The 19,969-nt window shown below is 37.0% G+C and overlaps 1 protein-coding gene across 1 annotated transcript in view; it reads right to left on the bottom strand.

Annotated features, from left to right (window-relative positions):
• The window catches only part of LOC149932359 (glutamate receptor ionotropic, kainate 3-like), a 63,725-nt gene that overhangs the window by 11,960 nt on the left and 31,796 nt on the right, over positions 1 to 19,969 (bottom strand). The window contains exons 7-8 of the mRNA XM_090155239.1: positions 17,712 to 17,816; positions 16,720 to 16,833 (exon numbers count right to left, since the gene is read on the bottom strand). Coding sequence (XP_090011365.1) covers positions 16,720 to 16,833; positions 17,712 to 17,816 — 219 coding nt within the window. The remainder of the gene's footprint in view (positions 1 to 16,719; positions 16,834 to 17,711; positions 17,817 to 19,969) is intronic.

The raw sequence follows: 19,969 nt of genomic DNA, 5'->3' as shown, positions 1-19,969 counted from the left end.
GGTACCATAAACGTCATTGTATGCAGGTCAAAACCTTTCAAAGTTAAGATGCTTTAGACAACGGAGGATCTAGAATTTATTTAACGAGGCTAGAGTATTGTCTTGGGTCCATTATTAAGCAAGATATTAAAAAGACAAAATACGAGTTCACGATAAAACACATTCCACACGCATTCAATATGATAGTCCTTCCATAATTCCGGCTGTATAGCCTACATATCCTACCCACTAAATCCGCCACTAGTTGCTGACTTTCTCTCCAAAAATTACCTATAGAAGCACAATTTTTTTTTTTTTTATCTCTTGAAAGTTATGAGAATAAGCCTCACTGCTGGGAAAGGGATGGTTGCTTTCTAAGTGATTTATGCTAAAAATATTCCGGTTTTCAATAAAACAAAATGAAAATTGTTGAGCAAGTGATGAGCCCATCATCTCTAATGTTATGGAGGTTGGTAAAATTACTCCAAACCAGAAATACCCGGCCAAGGGTTCGGACATTCAACAAAAATGTGTACGGGATTTATTTCACGCTTTATTTCAAAATATCTTGTTGGTATTCGGGATTTCTTGTCGGATTTCACGATTTCTCGTTGGACTTCAAGATTTCTTGTCGGATTTCGAGATTTCGCATCGGATTTCTCTATTTCTTGCTGGATTTTGAGATTTTACGTCGGATTTCTAGATTTCTTGCCGGATTTCGTGATTTCACGTCGGATTTCTGGATTTCTTGCCGGATTTCGTGATTTCACGTCGGATTTCTGGATTTCTTGCCGGAGTTCGTGATTTTACGTCGGATTTCTGGATTTATTGCCGGATTTTGAGATTTCGCGTCGGAATTCTGGATTTCTTACCGGATTTCGAGATTTCTTACCGGATTTCAGGATTTCTTGCCGCATTTCGAGATTTCACGTCGGATTTCTCGGAAAGTGTACGGGATTTCTTGGAATGTCCGACCCCTCGTACCCAGCTCTCTAAAACATTAGTGTCCAATTTGTGTAAAGCATGTGATGGAAATTGAAAATGAATTCCAACCGTTACCCTAGCAATTTTCACTGAACTGTTTTCTCGTACAAATCACCGAAATTGGAAATTCTAGTTTTAACCAGGTTTTGTCAAACGTTTCTTGAGGGGGAGGTTTTATCTCACGCCCTTCTTTACTTCACGTTCGTCACTATAATTGACAGTTCGCTGAGCTCCCCTCGGGCCGGTGCCTAAAAATAGAATGCCATACCACGGGTACCACAAGACCAATGTCAGAGTCAAGGTCGTCTTGTTCCCTTCTTTTTTTATTGTATTCATTCTGCGCGGCTGCCACTGCGTCTATACTATTGAAGTTCGTTATATTTAAAAACTCGTAGGTGGGTCAGTCCGGCGCCAGTGACAGCCTAGTTACGGTGACCTTTGTATTAGTAGATGGGAAACCGATATTGGCGCCAGTAGTCTGCAATTGTGACATTTTATTTTATTTTGAAATCATAGGATGTATTTTGGGAGTTTTCTAGTGGGCACGGGGAAATTCTTACGATGGTTTAAAAGATGCCGCAGGGATTATAGATGCCAGTGCCATCCTGCCTAAATGTCATCGTAGATATCTGTCAATAGGATAATTTTGTGTTGTGCGCGTTTACCGGTGGTTTTAAATTTCTTACCCCTTTTGACCATTGGTTGGGGACAACTCCACCTTCAACCATCATTGGACCTCATAATCAAAAAGTAAATTCACGTGACCTACGGGTCAGGTAGTCTATTGGTACAAAAGCATAGAGTGCGCTCAGATAAAATGAGCTTTTTATCGAAGATTTGTCTCTGGAACATCTTTTTTGGTCTACTTGAACCACCCAGCTAAAATATGCTCGAAGTCTATTCAACGGTCGGAAAAAAGTCATACGTCTAACAACTTAGTCGTCATAGTCCAAACTAATAACCGCCACATAGTTGGTCGATCCTCAACATCCAGATGGCTTCGCTCCACGAATCTTCGATGTTTCTCGCTGGACGAAAACTTATCATATCTTAGAGCGTCGCCTAGGTGTCTACATCTCGACCCAACGTCATCACTTCACCGTAATGGGTTTGGCCACCCCTTCGATGGACTTCGTGTCATATGGAAATGACTTGTGATCATTACTAAGTTTAAATCGATGTAATAGGATCATGGCAGATGGCACACAATTAAGTTAAGTTTAAAATTGTATCTAATTGGGATTTGGCTTAGGGGGTTTAGTAGTAGTTATAGTTTCCTTTTATTTTGGAGTGTACATGTTCTAACCATAACTATAGTCATATTCTAATGTCGGAAATGTTACAAGTTATTTGTCGCGAAGTAGTAATTAAAATTGGTCTTTTGGCATGGCAAAATTGCAAATATATCTCCTTATTTCATCCCTACCCAAAAATTCAAATAGTAGCGTACTCCCAGCAGTCGGTTATAGTAGATTCGCAGTGGTAATAAAATAATAGTAACAATTGGCAACTGGTAGGCCTAGCCAGATCTAATAGGGGATAAAAATTGTCATAATTATTTTTTGATATTGTGGGGAAGAGAATGAATTTTTTTAATTTTGAAGTCGTTCGTTTCCGATATTCCACTTCATTTAACATTAGAGACAATTTCAGAAATTCAAATAAAAGCTTTCTGACGGGGTGGACTATCGAATTTAACATTCTTTTGACGAGCTCCGGCTCCTGTTTCTCAACACGTCGGCGATAAATACTTCAAAGAAAACAGTTATATAATAAACGCTAACAACTCTTTGGACTGTAGGATTTACTTTTTCAAGGTCAAATAAAGAATGGCACGCGCTTTAACATAGGCGGAGGAAAGAGTTTGATACTTACCCTGAAGGAGTTTAATATAAACTTCTGGGTAAAGTTATGGAACTTCGATGATACAATGGTTTTCCTTAATTAATTTTATTTAATATACACAAGCTCTAAAGGGTGCGCCATAGCTTATCTCTTTTCTCGCTCATGGCGCTAATCTAGAACGATAGTAGAAACACCCAATTCTTCTATTAGAGGAAGCGTGCCCGCCCTGAAGAGTTTTTCTCACTTGAAACCTTTATTGTTTCATATTTAGTGTTTATTTCTTAAATGTACCCTTAATTAACATATAAACAACAATATCCGAACTATAAATTAATTATTTTCATTATAGTTTGGATATTTATTCAACTATAATTTCTTAATAATGAGGTATGTGGTTTTAGATTCACGAAAGGCTTTGTAGTAGATATGATAAATTAAAGCACTACTAAAGCGGGGATACTTTTAGTGGGATAATTCCTCAAAAACTACTGTATTTCACATTACGTGTAACACGTGGTTTGAAAATTGACGGGAGGGAATTATGTATTGCCCCAAATTCCTGAAAAGATTATACTCCCTTTAATCCTGGTTTTAGTAGCTCGTTACTTTCTAGCTTGTTTGCTTATAAATATACGTATAGATCAAATAGTAAAAATATGTTTAGAAAACTTCAGGTCTAGTAAGCATTGGTCAGATAGAAGGATACGCTGTTGACTGTTTTTCTCATTGGTGTTTCAGAGTAGCATTGTGTATTTAGGAGGAAAGACGATGTAACATAAAGCAATGATGTAGAAGTAGCTAATAAACATAATTATTAACCTCATGAGTCTGTTTGTTTTAGAAACAGTTTAAACAACAATTGGCACTGTTTTGACTTGATTTTTGAAAAAACACAGATTTTGTCAAACCTGCTGCAAACCTAGTATAATAAGCACGGTGTTGGAAATTCGCTACTTTTTACTGTAAAATCTAATTCAGCTACAGTGTGAACCACCTAATTTCAGCCATCACAAACCGAGGCGTTGGCCGTACAATGCATTTGATAGTGGCCCAAGAGTGAACCCGCCTTTGCCTAAAATGTGACGCTTAAGGGAGAGGTAGTGTGGTTTATTTTTTCTGAATTACCGTCTATATCTAATGTAGTCGTATTTGACTAGAAGATATGTACACTGAGAAGCAATAACACTGAATGACGAAAGAATTTGTCAGTTAAAAGGCCACCCAATATTAGTAACCCGGCCACCTCTTTAAAGGCATTAAAAGTCGCTAGATGACTTGGGCCTAAGGTGGTGCCTTGGGTATTAGCCTTGCTGATTAGCAAGGGCCATTTAAAAGCGTTTGAGCTGTGCGTATATTCTCTGTAAAACTTGTTGTAGACAATTCAATTTGACATTTCATAATTAAAAGACTGATTTTCTTTCCGTTGTTTTCTTTTTTTTCTCAATGTTCACACCCATTGTCGTTTATCATTGACACACTCATTTTTTCGTGGAATCAGATCAAAGTGTTTTTATCCAGTCACCGATCCTCAATTTTGTTTTACAGCTTTTTCATCGTGTTTTGTCACGGTACTCTAAATGCTTGTACTTTCGAAGTAAACAACGTTAAATTCGTTTAACTATTCGAGATTGCCTTGAAGAGATACCTTGAGACGATATAATGGCCCATTTCAACCGTTTTGGAGTAGTTATTGAACCCTGTTTCGAGATCTATGCTGAGTTGCTGACTAGCCTACAATGAGTTCTGGTGTGTGATATTCAAACAACGGCTATTTTCGGAAAGACCTTGTCACCGAGCCTGGTTAAGAATCCGAGGACACAGTTTACGATATTATTATTTCGGTGTAGTTTGGCAGCGGTTCCGACGGGAATGATCCTGAAGATGTGAAGTCTGTGTCGCGACCACGCTGCTGCTATGCTGGTCTGGGAAACTGAATCTTCTACCACTCTCAATAACCTCTGACTAGACCTCGATGCCAATTGATGACCTCTTATCTGAAACTGCTCATACAAATGACTACGGCGATCACCTTTCTGGTCGACATACTGTATGGTGTTTATGATTAATAGGCGCTTGGACTGTTCGTGTCACTAATAAAACCAGGACCAGAGGACTCAAATGTTCCAATTAGAGATCGGGGTTTGGATAAGAAATTTCCCTTTATTTTTTTTATATCCATAACCAAACATTATCGGAATAAAAACTTTTTTTTGCATATTAGCTAGCTTTATACTTAGCCGTGAATAATATCCATAAATAAACAGTTAACCGAAATTTTTATGATTAATGGAAATTTTGGCGGTTAATTTATTTGTTTCCCCGAGCTCTATTTCCAGTCAAACTGTATAGCTTGGTTCATACCATACAATTTTGTCACGTGCGATCCGTTGTCGCGCGCGAATCGTAGCCCGGCCTTCTCAAAATTTCAATCACACCATTCGTTTACTCAACCTTCTTTTAAAGAAACAAGAAGTAGCCTTAAAATTCGAAAGAATCCATTGCATTTTTTGTTAACCTCACTTTCGACGAAAACTTCGAAATAGTAGGATGGATAGGAAAAAGCTACCAGCGTTGAGTTTAGGGTTTTGGGAAGTAGAAAATGAGTTTGTTGCTTGCTTCGAGTTTTCCTATGGTTTTTGCTTGCGTATCGATATTTTAACCACGGAGACATAAAACCAATCGACCTATGTATACTGTGTGCGAAGCAAGAATAAACGCAGTTTCTGATCTGCCCTGCGGACTTCTCTGAACAAGTGTGAGATAAGCCCACCGAAAAAAATGGCAAAAAGCCCGTTCCACCCGTTTAAAAAGATTTGGGCCGCGCAGAATGTACTTCGAAATATTTCGAAGGAGTTCCTCGGACTTACAACCACTGTTTTACTACTGAAACTACCAGTTGCGAACGAAAAAAACCCCTTCATACGACGCAACTTTTGGAATTTTTGTCGCGCGCGACTGGTCGTATGCGACAAAATCGTGTTGTGTGAACCAGGCTTATGAATGTGTGGATTCACAGCTGAAATTTGATATTTTAATGATAATAAAACAAATGGTCGAGGTCACAATGTATCAACGGTCACGAGTGGTTAGGTTTGTCGAAATCGGAACAATTTACCAATTTTACATATTTTTGGTTTAAAGTGTTGGTTGCACGAAATTTTAGCTATGGCTAATTAATGCTTCATTAGAAAGAGCAAACATTTTATAGCAAGTACAGAAAAAGTCATCAAAATCGGTTAAGTGGTCTTTGAATTATTATAAAAAGAAGTCGAAATGGTGGAAATCGAGTTTTTCGGCGAATTTCCAGACTTCTAAAATTCTTCTCGGCACCCATGACGTCAGAAAATTGTGAAGCGTATCATTGGCTAATTGTCTGTAATACATTTCTTTACATCTGGGATTAAAAGCAGGTTGATTTAACACCCAGGAAAAAGTCCTACGCAGTAGTAATTGAAATAGGCATACACAAGCCTACGTAGTAGAAAACGATATGAAACCGAAGGCTCCTCGTAAATTCTTCTCAAAACGTCGGATCGCGCTCGCCGCGTAGCGCGCGCGTAAAAAATTATTTTTTATTTCGATAATTAGCCTAATATTATGATTAAAAACCTCTGGTTTGAAAACTTCTACAAGTAAACCGAATCCCTCCACTTCAGTTCCTTCTATTTTAGGAATAAAACTACAGCTTTGATTTGCCCCAAATTGCTCGTGCTACGGAGGAGAGAATTTCGCCGAAAATTTCAGGATTTTGGGGAACGAAAAAGGTCAGTTTCGGATTCAAAGGTAATACACTTAGGCTTGGAAATTTGTTTCGACAATGACATTTTTGGAAAGAGAACATCCTGGGCTTCAAAACAAGCCCGCATTCATTCGTTTTTATTACTATCGATTTTTCGTGCAACCAACACTTTAAGCGTATTGGAGCAACGTTTGACCACTAAATGCTCATTACCTCCAAAATAACAATGCAAAAGTGGTATGTGTAAAAACTTCATCTAACTTTACGGATATGTAAATTGTATTTAAAGTTACAAGAAAATTGGAGTTAATTAAGCGTAAATACTTTTATTGCCGTTTGAGATAATCCCCACAAAAAGTGACGTCATTTTATCAGCCCCAATAAGATCTACTAGTAAGCCAGGGTATAGTCTTAAATAAAGAAAAATAAAGTTTAGTTTTCTTCCCTAATCGTTGCTCTTTTTTAGTCTTTCACCGTTCTTAGTCCTAATTATAACCATGTCTAAATATGCGTTAATTAAACAAAAGAGCCGTCGAGCCTACAAATTAATCACTGTCGTTCAAGATAAAGCATATATTAAGAGACGTTAATTTCTATAAAGTGAAGGGCTGTGATAGAACGAGGGGGTAAAACATTCTGATTAAAATAAACGAGTACAAAAAACTTCCTTCCTCGTACAGCCACAATTAAAAAAAAATCTGAACCAATATTTTTACGGTATGCTTCACATTTTAAAAAGGATCATCGTTTAATATATTAAAAAGATAAAATCTTTTCAACAGTTCATAAATTGATCGGTAGGCGGTATCGTAGACCAAACTCTTATAAGAGAATGAAAAGAGAATAGCGAAGAAGAAAAGGTCGCCCCCGAAAGAAAATTTGTCTTTCCTTTAATCTAATACCCACTTCTTTCGCTAATAAATTATCCAACTTATCAATATAATAAGGGACAGATTTTTCGCGCCCCCGGCTAAGCCTCGTCCTTAATCTTTTGTCATCCATTCTTACGAGGGGAGCCGCAGCCTTGGACTACTATATATACCCGCTCTTCGGTCGGGGTGGCAGGGAACAAAAAAAAGGATGAATTCTTAATCGAGACGCTAGTAAGAAAAGAAGCCTACCTCTCTTCCGTTAAACAAATAGGTTTGGGCCCAACTCCCTCTAACGCAGTTAGTCAAGTTCTTCTTGTCACCCCAACAACCACTTCCCCCATTGGACCCCCCCCCCCCAGGCCTTTTTCGCTCTAAATATGTCCGCGGCTCCACCTTATTTCCTCGACGTCCCAGGTCGTCTCAAATAGTTCGGGACTTCCTTTTTTTTTAATCCAGTACAGTGTACCGAGTGGGGGGCGAGGCTTAAAAACCTACCCTTTCAACCTTATTCTTTTTAGAGTATAAAATATCTCTCTCTTATTCAGGCGTTTTTTTAAGGGGAGACGCGCTGCGAGCTCTAACCTTCCGGTAATCACTCGTAATTTTTCAATGTCCGAGATATAAAGAACAGAAGGAGAGAGGACCAAAATAGAACGGGAAAAGGTTGTTTCTCGGAATTTCTTTTTCCGGCAGAATGTGGGTCTGGGACTGTCTCTATGGCCCATCGGTTAGTTTTGACACCGAGTCCTCTCACACGGAGGAAAAAGACCAAACGAACTAAAGAAACGTGATGATCACCTAAACCAGACTCGACGTTTCTAGTTACGCTTCTATTACTTCCGCGAGTTCGGCCCTGATAGGATTATACCATTTCCCGAGAACAGAAGAGCTAGACAATTTATGTCTTGAAGAAACTAAATTTAAAACTTAGGAGAAAATAATCAAAACTTAAGAGAAAATAATCAAAACTTAAGAGAAAATAATCAAAACTTAAGAGAAAATAATCAAAACTTAAGAGAAAATAATCAAAACTTAAGAGAAAATAATCAAAACTTAAGAGAAAATAATCAAAACTTAAGAGAAAATAATCAAAACTTAAGAGAAAATAATCAAATCTTAAGAGAAAATAGTCAAAACTTAAGAGAAAATAATCAAAACTTAAGAGAAAATAATCAAAACTTAAGAGAAAATAATCAAAACTTAAGAGAAAATAATCAAAACTTAAGAGAAAATAATCAAAATTTTTGATTCATTATTCTTTAATTAAGGGAAAATAATGAAAAAGATTTTAGAATATTTTTCCTAGCAAAACCCTAAAGAGAGAGAGAGAAAGAAATGGTATTGTTTATTTCGTGAACTATACAGCAGATTCGACTATCACCACTAGGGACCAAGTGTGATTTTCGAATAGATGAGTGGTGACGAAGATTAGTTGTGAGGGCACTTTCCATCTCCCAGCTATAGAAGTGCATATTTATAATTATCTTCACCTCAGCCACTAGCTCCGTTATTATAGCGATTAACATCTTTAATTCATGTTTGATAAGGATTATTCCTATTCGGCACCGGTTGCCTTTTACGAGTCTCAACTCGTTTCTTCTCTCGGAAGTTTTCATTCTATTCTATTAAACTTTAATTTGTTTCTCGAAGATATAATTATTTTCTCTTAACCTTTGATTTTTTCTCCTCAAGCTCTAATATTTTATCTTAGGTTTTAAAACATTATGCGTAAATCTTTTTGCTTAGTTTTAATTATTTTATCTTAAGTTTTAATTTTCTCTCTTCAGTTTTATTTTTCTCTCTTCAGTTTTAATTATCTCTTTTAAGTTTTAATTACATCTCTTAATTTTTAAATTTCTCTCTCAAGATTTAATTTTCTTTTAAGTTTTAAAACTTTTTGCTCAAGTAGCAATTATTTTCTCTTAAATTTTAATTTTATCTCTTAAATTTTAATTTTCTCTATTAAATTTTAATTTTATCTCTTAAATTTTAATTTTCTCTATTAAATTTTAATTTTATATATTACATTTTTATTTTATTTTTTAAATTTAAATTTTCTTTTTTAAATTTTAGTTTTATCTCTTAAATTTTAATTTTATCTCTTAAGTTTTAATTTTATCTCTTAAATTTTAATTTTATCTTTTAAGCTTTAAAACCTTTTGCTTAAGTCACAATTATTTTTTCTTAAATTTTAATTTCCTCTCTTAAATTTTAATTTCCTCTCTTAAATTTTAATTTCCTCTCTTAAATTTTAATTTCCTCTCTTAAATTTTAATTTCCTCTCTTAAATTTTAATTTCCTCTCTTAAATTTTAATTTCCTCTCTTAAATTTTAATTTCCTCTCTTAAATTTTAATTTCCTCTCTTAAATTATAATTTCCTCTCTTAAATTTTAATTTTATCTCTTAAGCTCTAACACTTTTTGCTTAAGTCGCAATTTTTTTCTATAAATTTTTTTCTTTTGGCGAAATTTAAACCATTTCCTAAATCATATTTTATTTACGGTTTGACAAGCCATACAATATACGGCTCAAATTTATCCATCGCAACATAGTATACTTTGTTTCGCGCCAAAACATGGATGTTGCCATTGCCCTCCTTTCCCTATGTCCGCCGTTCTTTTGATCATGAATTTATCGGTTTTATGTTTAAACAAACCATTGCATACAATGAAATTACGCATGATATCTCATTGACTGCAAATAATAAAGGTAGGCTGCCTTAGCTTTATACAAAAAATTAGACTTTCTGGGTGGCAATTTAGAAAATACCAAATTTAAGACAGTTACAGCAAGAAAAATACCATTTTCTAAATGTAAAGATACCTGAAAATTTCGCGCCCGGGATTAATAACAATCACAATAATCAGCTAGGATAACACCTTAGCCACACTTTTGTCGAAGTTAACTAGTGATTTTTAGAAGAACGGACTGGGTTATACTGCGTAGTCTTCAACCAGTGCCATACGCCAGGATCGAAACCAGCTTCTTACGTTACGGGGTGAAAGTGCTAACCACTCCGCCACCCCACTTGAATATCAACGTGTTTCGGAGATCTGAACCTTATATTGAATTTAAGAATAGAATTTTCGCGTTCATTTCCAGATTTAACGCTGATTTCGATACTCTGGTACTGATTTCGAGAATTGTAAAATCAATTTTCTGTAGATTATACGGGATTGTAACTAATGTCCGACCTTTAGGAAAATATACTATAAATTGATAAACAACCATGATAGTGGTATTTCCGGTCATCGTTTGCTCGAAACAGCGACTCCACTATTTAGCGCCAGATAAAGTTTAAGGCCAAGATAATAGCGGCTATTAAGTTCCGTCTCAAGGTCAAAGTGTCACTTGGAATCCCTGTTGGCCGTTTCGGACCAAACTCCCTACACTAGTATCGCCTAGAACATCGGACTAGTTAGAGAGACGAAGGTGCTAAGCTATTTAAGTCTCGCGACGTCGATTATTCTAAGAGGACGTCGAACAGCGTACGCGAGCCCACGTCGGAGCGGATTGATTCTATTCAATGGCCAATTGATCGCGTCAGCGTCTACTAATCAAATATCCCTTTCCGCGTCCAGATTCGCGTTCTAGATGACGAATACGGAGATAGATGGTACTTCTCCGATGGTTATTATTCAATTCGTAGACGTAGATAAGTCCTACTTTTAAGCTTTCTAAATTGAAGGTAGAGAGAGAGCGAAGGACAGAAACTTCAAAGATGGCTTCACTTTCGCTCCACTTGACAATGCAGATGACAGACACTAAAAGGTTGGCTCGAATTCGAAAAAGGTCGCTAAGGGGTTCCGAGGGAAAAGATAAAAAATATATACGTATCGAAATGGATACGTAGTCGCGCGTGATGGCGGAAGACGACTGAGAAATGGCAAGAACCTATTTCTTCCATTTGTGACGAGTTACTGGCAGCAGTGTGTTGGCAAATTACCCTCCGCTCCGTTTCTCTTCGCGTCCCCACCCCTAGTCTTACCCTCCGCTTCTGGACACTATCTCCGGCTCGGTGTCGTCCGGAGGATGTAAACCTGTCCTTGTCGACATTAAGGCAACTCCGAGTGTCGTATATTATCCTTTCAGCCAACCAGGCGCGTTAGGCTGGCAAAATAGTCGTTACCGCGGTCACTACCGGACTCGTCGCTAAGGACGGAGAAGAAAATGGAATTGAAAAAACCCTCTCAAAAGTTATCCGAATAGAACCGGTCTATACTTAAATATCTAACGCGTTTGATGACCTTAATAATAAACGCGTAAAATGTAGGAAAATAGGCTCGCCTCTTAAGTGGAGATGCTCGCCGCCTCCCGAGAAATCGTAAAAGTCTTAAGTGTAGGACGCGTTTCCCAGGTACGGCAGGAAAAGGGACCATCGTTAGACGCTCTTCAAATTATAGGCACGCCGAGTGGGGGTCGGAAGCGGCGATTCCCCCCGCGCTATCATTTCTCTCTTTCGGAATCGCATTTCCAAAGTATTTGCAATTCTAAATAGCCGCGAGAGATTCTCGTTTCGCGGTGTAAGGCCCCACTTCAAACAAGGCTCAACAGTACGCGGGGACCATCCCTCCTCTTCCTTCCTTCCTTCCTTGATAAAAATAAAAAGAGAGCCTTTCTCGGGAGAAAGAGAAGGGAGGAATATTTTTGTGGCCTGTAATTAATTGATTAAACGTGAAATATCCGCCTTCTCTATCTATACTTTTATTCCGAAGCTATTTTCCGCGGTTGAATTCCCCCGAACCGATACCTCAGCGACAGACGCGACTGATTGGTTCGCGAGTTGCCCGGATCGACTATCATTCTAAAGACGACGTCTCGTTTACTCCGTCTTTACTCTTATTTACCAACGGGCAAATTCTAAACGGCTGCGATGGAAATTTCTTTTGAAAAACTTTCAAAAGGAGAGAATGGAGGATAGACGGAGGAGAAGAAAAAAGATGAACCGGTGATTAAACCTAGCTGCGCTAAATTGCCTATTAAGTTAGCTTAATGATTATTGACGGCCTCATACAGTATTCTTTCTTTTCTAAACGATGTTTAGGTCTTCTTCTAATGGGGTAAGGAACGGGCGGGCATTATTTCGCGCGGCTAAAACTTCTTTTGCCAGGAATATGAGCCTCGGCTGCGCTTCCCTTTTTCCTTTGATTTATTTGGAGCGCTAGTCTTAATAGGTTGGAATTTTTCTAAAAGCCCGCGGACCCGGTTCTATTATGTAATAGGAAGGCTACTCTCAGACATAGGATGAAAATGCACTTAATTTTAATTTAATTTTGACTCCAGCCGCGCGATAGTTTGAAGGGTTAATGCTCGCGCTGATTATATTATATCACGCAGTCGTCTTTTTTTAAGATAGCGACCAAAATATTTGTTCGGATGGTTGACAATTATAATCGTTGTTTAAGATTTCGTTTTAACCCTTCTTCCGATAGGAAAATCCATTATAATATTTTAAATCTTGTTCGAAACTACTTATCTTAATTTAGGCCTCGCAGACAGGCCGTACAACATCACTTACGTTTACCGCGGGATTTACTTTGAAAAAAGAAAACATATATTTCGACGATCCGCGCTTTACGGGGAATTAAATTTAATATTCGCAAATTTCAACCGAAAGGTATCAAAAGCTTAGCTCGTTCTCTAGTAGAAGTGAGGGGAGGGGGGTATGAAGAGGGAAATGTCAAAAGGGCGAGGACTCACATACTCTAAAGCTTTTAGGAATTGAAAATCAGCGAAATGGCTCGATGTAATATTTAAAACGACAGAATGAAAAAAAGAGTCCGTGGTCTCTATATCTGTAAAGTTTACAGTTGACAAAGCTACCGATATCCTGGAATCTTTTCGAAAGCAACTCTTTCCCGTTTAAGTCTCTCTGCCGCGCGATCCCCCGGTGCCCGCATCTTCTCTTAATAAATATTCATGACTTGATTTTCTTCTTCGGGAAGCTGATAGCTCCTTCTTCGTCCCCTCCCATCCATCCCTAGTCGGATAACGAGCCTTCCATCACGATTTATACGACATTGGCGCGTTCCTAATAATTTCCCTGTCCCGTACAAAAGAAGGGGGTGATTTTTTTAAATGTAAGCTATGTACGTCATCGGTCAACTTGATTAAAAGGGACTCGGTCTGGCCAATTTAAAGCCAAACGTTATTTTATATTGATGTGTTATTGGAGCGTAGCGAGCGAACCTCTCTAAGTATCGAGTTAGCTCTCGTTTTGTAACTCATAGTGGATCTCGACAAACTTTTAAAAATATAATACTTTTGATTTTTTTTTATGATTTTAAAGCGTTTTATGGCTCCTCATAAAGCGTATTGATAATTTCCATGCATTGGTAATGTAAACCAAAATTTACAATAGTCTGAATTAAATTTAATTAATGTAAACCAAAATTTACAATAATCTGAATTAAATTTAATTAATGCAAACCAAAATTTACAATAATCTGAATTAAATTTAATTAATGTAAACCAAAATTTACAATAATCTGAATTAAATTTAATTAATGTAAACCAAAATTTACAATAATCTGAATTAAATTTAATTAATGTAAACCAAAATTTACAATAATCTGAATTAAATTTAATTAATGTAAACCAAAATTTACAATAATCTGAATTAAATTTAATTAATGTAAACCAAAATTTACAATAATCTGAATTAAATTTAATTAATGTAAACCAAAATTTACAATAATCTGAATTAAATTTAATTAATGTAAACCAAAATTTACAATAATCTGAATTAAATTTAATTAATGTAAACCAAAATTTACATTAATCTGAATTAAATTTAATTAATGTAAACCAAAATGTATATTAATCTGAATTAATTTAATTAATGTAAACCAAAATGTATATTAATCTGAATTAAATTTAATTAATGTAAACCAAAATGTATATTAATCTGAATTAAATTTAATTAATGTAAACCAAAATGTATATTAATCTGAATTAAATTTAATTAATGTAAACCAAAATTTACATTAATCTCAATCAAATTTAATTAATACTAAATATATTTATTTCACCAATATTTACAAAATTTACAAAGAATAGAGGTAATTTAATACTTGTAAATACTTTGCTCTGAATATTCTTTACAAAGGCAACCATTAATTTAAATCAATGATTTTTTAAAAAAAAGTTTAAAATTTTAAATAACTGATTTAAAACAAATTTAATTAAATAAGATAACCCTGATAATTCGAGGGAGCCTTAGTTTTATAATTCGATCTTAGAAAATATAGAAGAGGAATAGCAACTAGGTTAATTGACCGTATCTTTGTACTTTCGGCTAATTAACTTCCGGAAATTTTTCGTCTCTTGAAATATATATTAGCCCCAAAACTAGAGTTGGTATTCCTACTCTAAATTATTTATGATTCGACCCACGAGTGTTATATTGAGCTCCAAAATGTATAACATAGTTGCCAAAGAACGTGGGAGTTTGACATTTCCACGAACCGAAAATTCCGAAATTAATTTAATCACGAGCCTGTGATGTTGTCCTGATTATAGACATAATTATAAATTTACGATTAATGTAACGGCTACACCAAGAATAGATAGATTAAGCGGGACGCTCTAGAAGTTTGAACGATAACTTCGGGAGTATCTAGACGTTCGTGAAGTTAAATTCTTTAAAATCAGTTAAACGTGCTTCAACTTTCACTGCTAAAGTAAACCTTTACAAATACAATAGAATTTTAACACATTTTAGAAATATCTCCTAAAGCCGGGTACACGACGAAAATAAAAACGTGTTTAAGCAATACTAAAACGTGCCTTATGTAATACGTATAGCTGTGAGTATTGGCTAATCGCAAATATTGGTTTTTGTGTACCCTGCTTTACCTTTTGTGTCTCCAAATTCGACTATAATAATAATAATAATACTTAGAACGAATTTTTCCGGCTCTCTTGTACAGAATAAATAAAAAATTAAAAAAAAATTAAAAATAACTATTGCGCAATCATTTATTTTATTTTATTTTAAAAACACAACAGCTGTTTCGAGACGACCTACGCGTCTTGTCGTCAGGTTGAAAAAAAATTATAATTTTTGAATAAATAATCAAGGCATCTAGCGACTTATAATGCCTTTATACAGGTGGCCAGGTTAAGTTTCGTAGGAGGGTGGTGGCAAGCCCTTCATGCCACGCGAGCCAACAGCTCCCTACACTAACTATTACCGTTAACCTCTACAATTTGTTTTGGAAAGGGGAAACCGAAGAACTCCGTGGAAAACCCCTTTAACCAGTGCACACTCAACGCAGAAGGAGTAGTTCCGAGTTTTCACCCAGTGAAAACTTGTATAACATACAAGTCTTAGGAGGATTTCAATTTAAACCAGTATTTAAGATTGATAAAACGCGCGTTGCTAGAAAAGGAACCACCTATCATAATTATCTCTCGATTTGTTGAACGGAAAAAGTGTAATATTAGGTATTTTTATTGAAAGACTTTAGATATATAACTACGTGTCACATGAGCTTGGCAGAAATATGGAGTCGTCTTCAAGTTATAAAAGATTCCGACTCCGAAGTATAAACGCGAAAAGATAACCGTGGAGAATGATCACGTGACTCTCGACGTTGTCGTTCAAACTTCTAGAGCACTTTGCTTAACCTCTCTAATGTATTTATTTATACTTAGGGAATAGTAATAATTACTGTGGCCTAATTTCCCCCCGACGCGAGTGGGGGAAAGGAACCACGTCACTGACGCGAGCTTCAATCGCCTCGGATGACGTAAGTTGTCTGTAACCAATGATATTTAGGGGGGAAAAAGAGGGGATTGAGAGCAACGCTAATAACCGTCTCAACATTATATTTATTTATACTTAGAAAGAATGACTTTCTAGATATGGAAACACTTTTATTATTCCGCTAACCTATTATTATAATTTCGCTCCGGTTTTTGTTATTTTACAACCAAATATAAAGAGCAAATGTTGATCCGGAGAACGAGAAAGATAAAGATTTGTTGAAGTTGTAAGTGGGAAAATTTCCTAGGCCTTTTTTTAGAAAATGTTCCGTATTTTCCCGAAAAACAGAAGATTCTATTCGATGATTAGCCTAATATTGTTCGCAAATTTCGATTTCGCGGCATTTTCACCCCATTTTTTTTAGAATCCAAAAGTAAAACTAACCCTCCCGACTAGATTTTCGGAAATTTCCCGCGGTCCGGAAAATTTTCTGGAAAGTTTTCCAGAAATTTTTCCATATTTGATTTCTTCGCGTTTTACGAAATCCAAGGAATTCAAATAATAATGAAAAAAATGCGTGAGTACTTACAATGAGCGTCGTCACTCGGAGAGTTTTGTTTCTTAAGGACTGTAGGACGTCGTTGAAAACTCCCGTTTTCGGAACGAGATACTTTATGCCAGTGTGAATGTTCCAGTATCCGACCTGCGTCAAATTACGTTCAAAAATTACCGTTGTAAAAATCAACAAATTAAAACAAATAAAAAACATAGCCTTTAAAGTGAACCGAATTCTTTGAACTTAAAAACATAGGCACGCGCTAAAGTTAAAATTGGGAACGGGAAACAATTGTTTGCCAAAGAGTCGAGAGCATTATACCGTTTCAAACTATTACCGAGTTAATACAATCACCGGGTAGTATTTTAAAGGATAAACCTATTGTCCGCAATTCGAGACTTAACTGCGAGGTGATTATCCGTTTCGATAAATACTTTAGGTGAAAAAAAAGGTACACGAAGAAATCCCTGGCTTGTAAAGTAATAGCTTGCGAAGTAGAATTTCCCTCGGTTAGCCAATTCATCCTCTAGCAATGGCTGGCATCTCTTCCTTCCTTCCTCCATCCCCCCTCCGTTTCCTTAAACAGTTGCCCCGAGTATATTCAACTTTTTTTTCATTTCCAGTTACGATTTGTCGAGAAAATCGATGTTCTTTAAATCGAAACAGATGGACGATTTCTCAACCAGTAAAAAAAAAGAGCGGAAATTTTACAAGCGAAGAGAGAAAGAGTGAACGGGGAACGTAATCTACTATTCTTTTCCGAACTTCCTTCCTCTCTCTCGCTAGTTGCGTCTCCATTCTCATCGCCATCACCATCCCAAATCATCCGCCCCCTTTTCTCTTTCGTTCGCTGATAATCCCCTAATGAAAGTCCATCCCTAGGTAATAACCGAGAAAGGGTAGGTATCTTAGCGGAGGAAGAGACGAAGAAAACCTGATGGGGATCATTATATACGTATAACGTACGTTGGATTACGGTTCAAAAGGTTGAGAAGGTCGGCTTCAGGCGCCAGAAAAATTCTTACTTTAGTGAGACCCTTTTTCTTCAATTCCAGAACGTCCAGTACGAAATCGACTCGCCGACCGTGTTCGTCCAGTTTGACGATTCCGGTCGTTCCGACTGTATTGATCTTTACGCGATAAAAAAAGGAAAAAGTATAAACAAGATGAGATCCTTTTCTCCTCCCACTAAACTTATTTCCCCTTTCAACCCCCTTCGTTATATATACTAGCTTACAGCCTTCTAACGAACAAGCGTCTGTCCGCGTACTCTCCCCAAAAGCCACACGTATAGATCTATACCGAGAAAGAGGCTTATACATTAAAGAGGTTTGTAATAGAAGTCTATAATGTATAAGAAATGGCCGAGGGCTAAGTTTCTATATAGTATAGCGTACGACGATGGGTTATCGAAAAGAGAGAGAGTTTCCAGTACTAAGTGAAGCTTCAGACGTTTATGACAGGCCGAAAGAAAAGGAGCGAGAGCCTGGCGTGTAGTGGATTGAGAGAGGAGAGTTTGCCATTTCGAACTTTTACTTTTTCTCCGTGATTACCCCCGATGGAGTACATATTTTTCCGCCCTTCTGCCGGAATAGAATCCCGGCTTTATGGATTATTCCGCGAGGGTCTAAAAAAGTGGAATTTTGGTCCGAGTAAAAGTTTAAAAGGAAAAATATCGTAGAAAAGAAGAAAAACGCTGAACAATGTTAAAGTATTTTTTCTCCGTTTTGGCGCGGCATCAGCGAGGGGCATCGCGTATTTCTGGCGATCGGTGGACGAAACGGGAAAGAAAAAATATAAGGGGTTGCCGAGGGGGAGGGTCGAACCCTTAGGGTCCTCTGTCCTTCTGACGCGGAAAAATGGAGAATCAATTGAGAGAGAAAAAGTTATTGTAGAGTTGGTAACATTTTATTGGGATGCTGCGGTCTCAGAGGGCGGTTTCCGACGAGATTGCGATCCACGTCTCTATTTTCGGGCGCGGCCCAATTTCCACGCTCTATTTTTGAAGATGTTCTCGAAACAAACGCGATTTACTGCCGAACACATTGGCTAACGCCAGAAATACACGTTCGGGTCACTCCCGCGTCGGCGGAAGCTATTTTTTCTTCCAACCAAGTCACTTTCAATTATTACCGGTCGAACATTTTACGCTGATGGAGTTGAAATAGTTTTAAGACACTCACTTTTAACGACGTTATCTATCAAATCCACTCGCGCTTGACACACACACACACATATATATATATGTATATATATATATATTTCCTGCCATAAACAAATTGTGCTCAAAACCTAATGATGATAACTTTGGAGATTTTATATATTATGATCATGAGTAACATAATTCCAATAAGCATGACGATTAGCGAGATTTACAACCAAACTGATTTTCATAGTTATTGCGTAATCAAGATGTTTTCTCAGCATAGAGCCCTCTAGTGTCTAAAATACACGAGACTTCCGCTAAGCCGAAATATCTGGTTTCCGATAGATAAACGGAATGTTAGTCTAAAATGATAAAATTTAAAAAAGTTTTTCTCGGCGCCTCGATCTCATGTTTTTTATCACGCGTGATTCGCACGCGGGCTTCAAAACAAAGCCAAAGCCCCTCGCGAATCCAGAACGTGCTTTCCGATATTAGGCTAAAATTTTTATCAAAACGTAGTCATCCAAAACGGTAAGTCGCGAGTCCAAGTCACAGCTTGAAGAGAGTATCAGTGCCGAAAAAAGGTTCGGTTAGAAAATTAGCATTAAAGCAATAGGAAGTGTAATACTTATTGTTAATTATGTTACTTATGTTATGACTAAATAAATTCAGCTCGATAGCAATTTTTCCGAAGTTTGGCCAAATGTTGACTTAAGTTACTGGACTATATCGCGAAATAAATAATTAAGACTAAATTGTTTTAACTAGGGAGAAAATGATTTCCATATTCTTCCAAAAGTCGTTCGCTTAGCCTCGGTAAACGGCGTCTTTAATGCCGTAACGAGTTGATTTTGGTGAAGCTTATAAAAATGTTCGACAAACTCGGTGGAAAATAGAAAAACAACGGAAATACAAGCTTCAAAAGAGGCTAAAAGTTTGTGGAAAATGGGGTAAGTATCTTGAAAGGGTGAGCCGCGAAACGGAAATTCCTGCAGGGGTTCCGAGAAAACTTTGACGGTATTGGCGAAAGCGGCGAAATAGCAAATCCCCTTTTCTGTTCCGAAATATAGGCAACACACGGCACGCCATCCCTTTTTCAACTCCCGACTCTCCCTCATCCCGCGCTTCCCAGCGCCA

The sequence above is a fragment of the Leiobunum rupestre genome, chromosome 8, assembly GCF_980474605.1.
Source record: "Leiobunum rupestre chromosome 8, qqLeiRupe1.1.hap1, whole genome shotgun sequence".
Classification (NCBI taxonomy): Eukaryota; Metazoa; Arthropoda; class Arachnida; order Opiliones; family Sclerosomatidae; genus Leiobunum; species Leiobunum rupestre.
The sequence above is the reverse complement of the archived record's forward strand: the minus strand, read 5'-3'. Positions and strand labels throughout refer to the sequence as shown.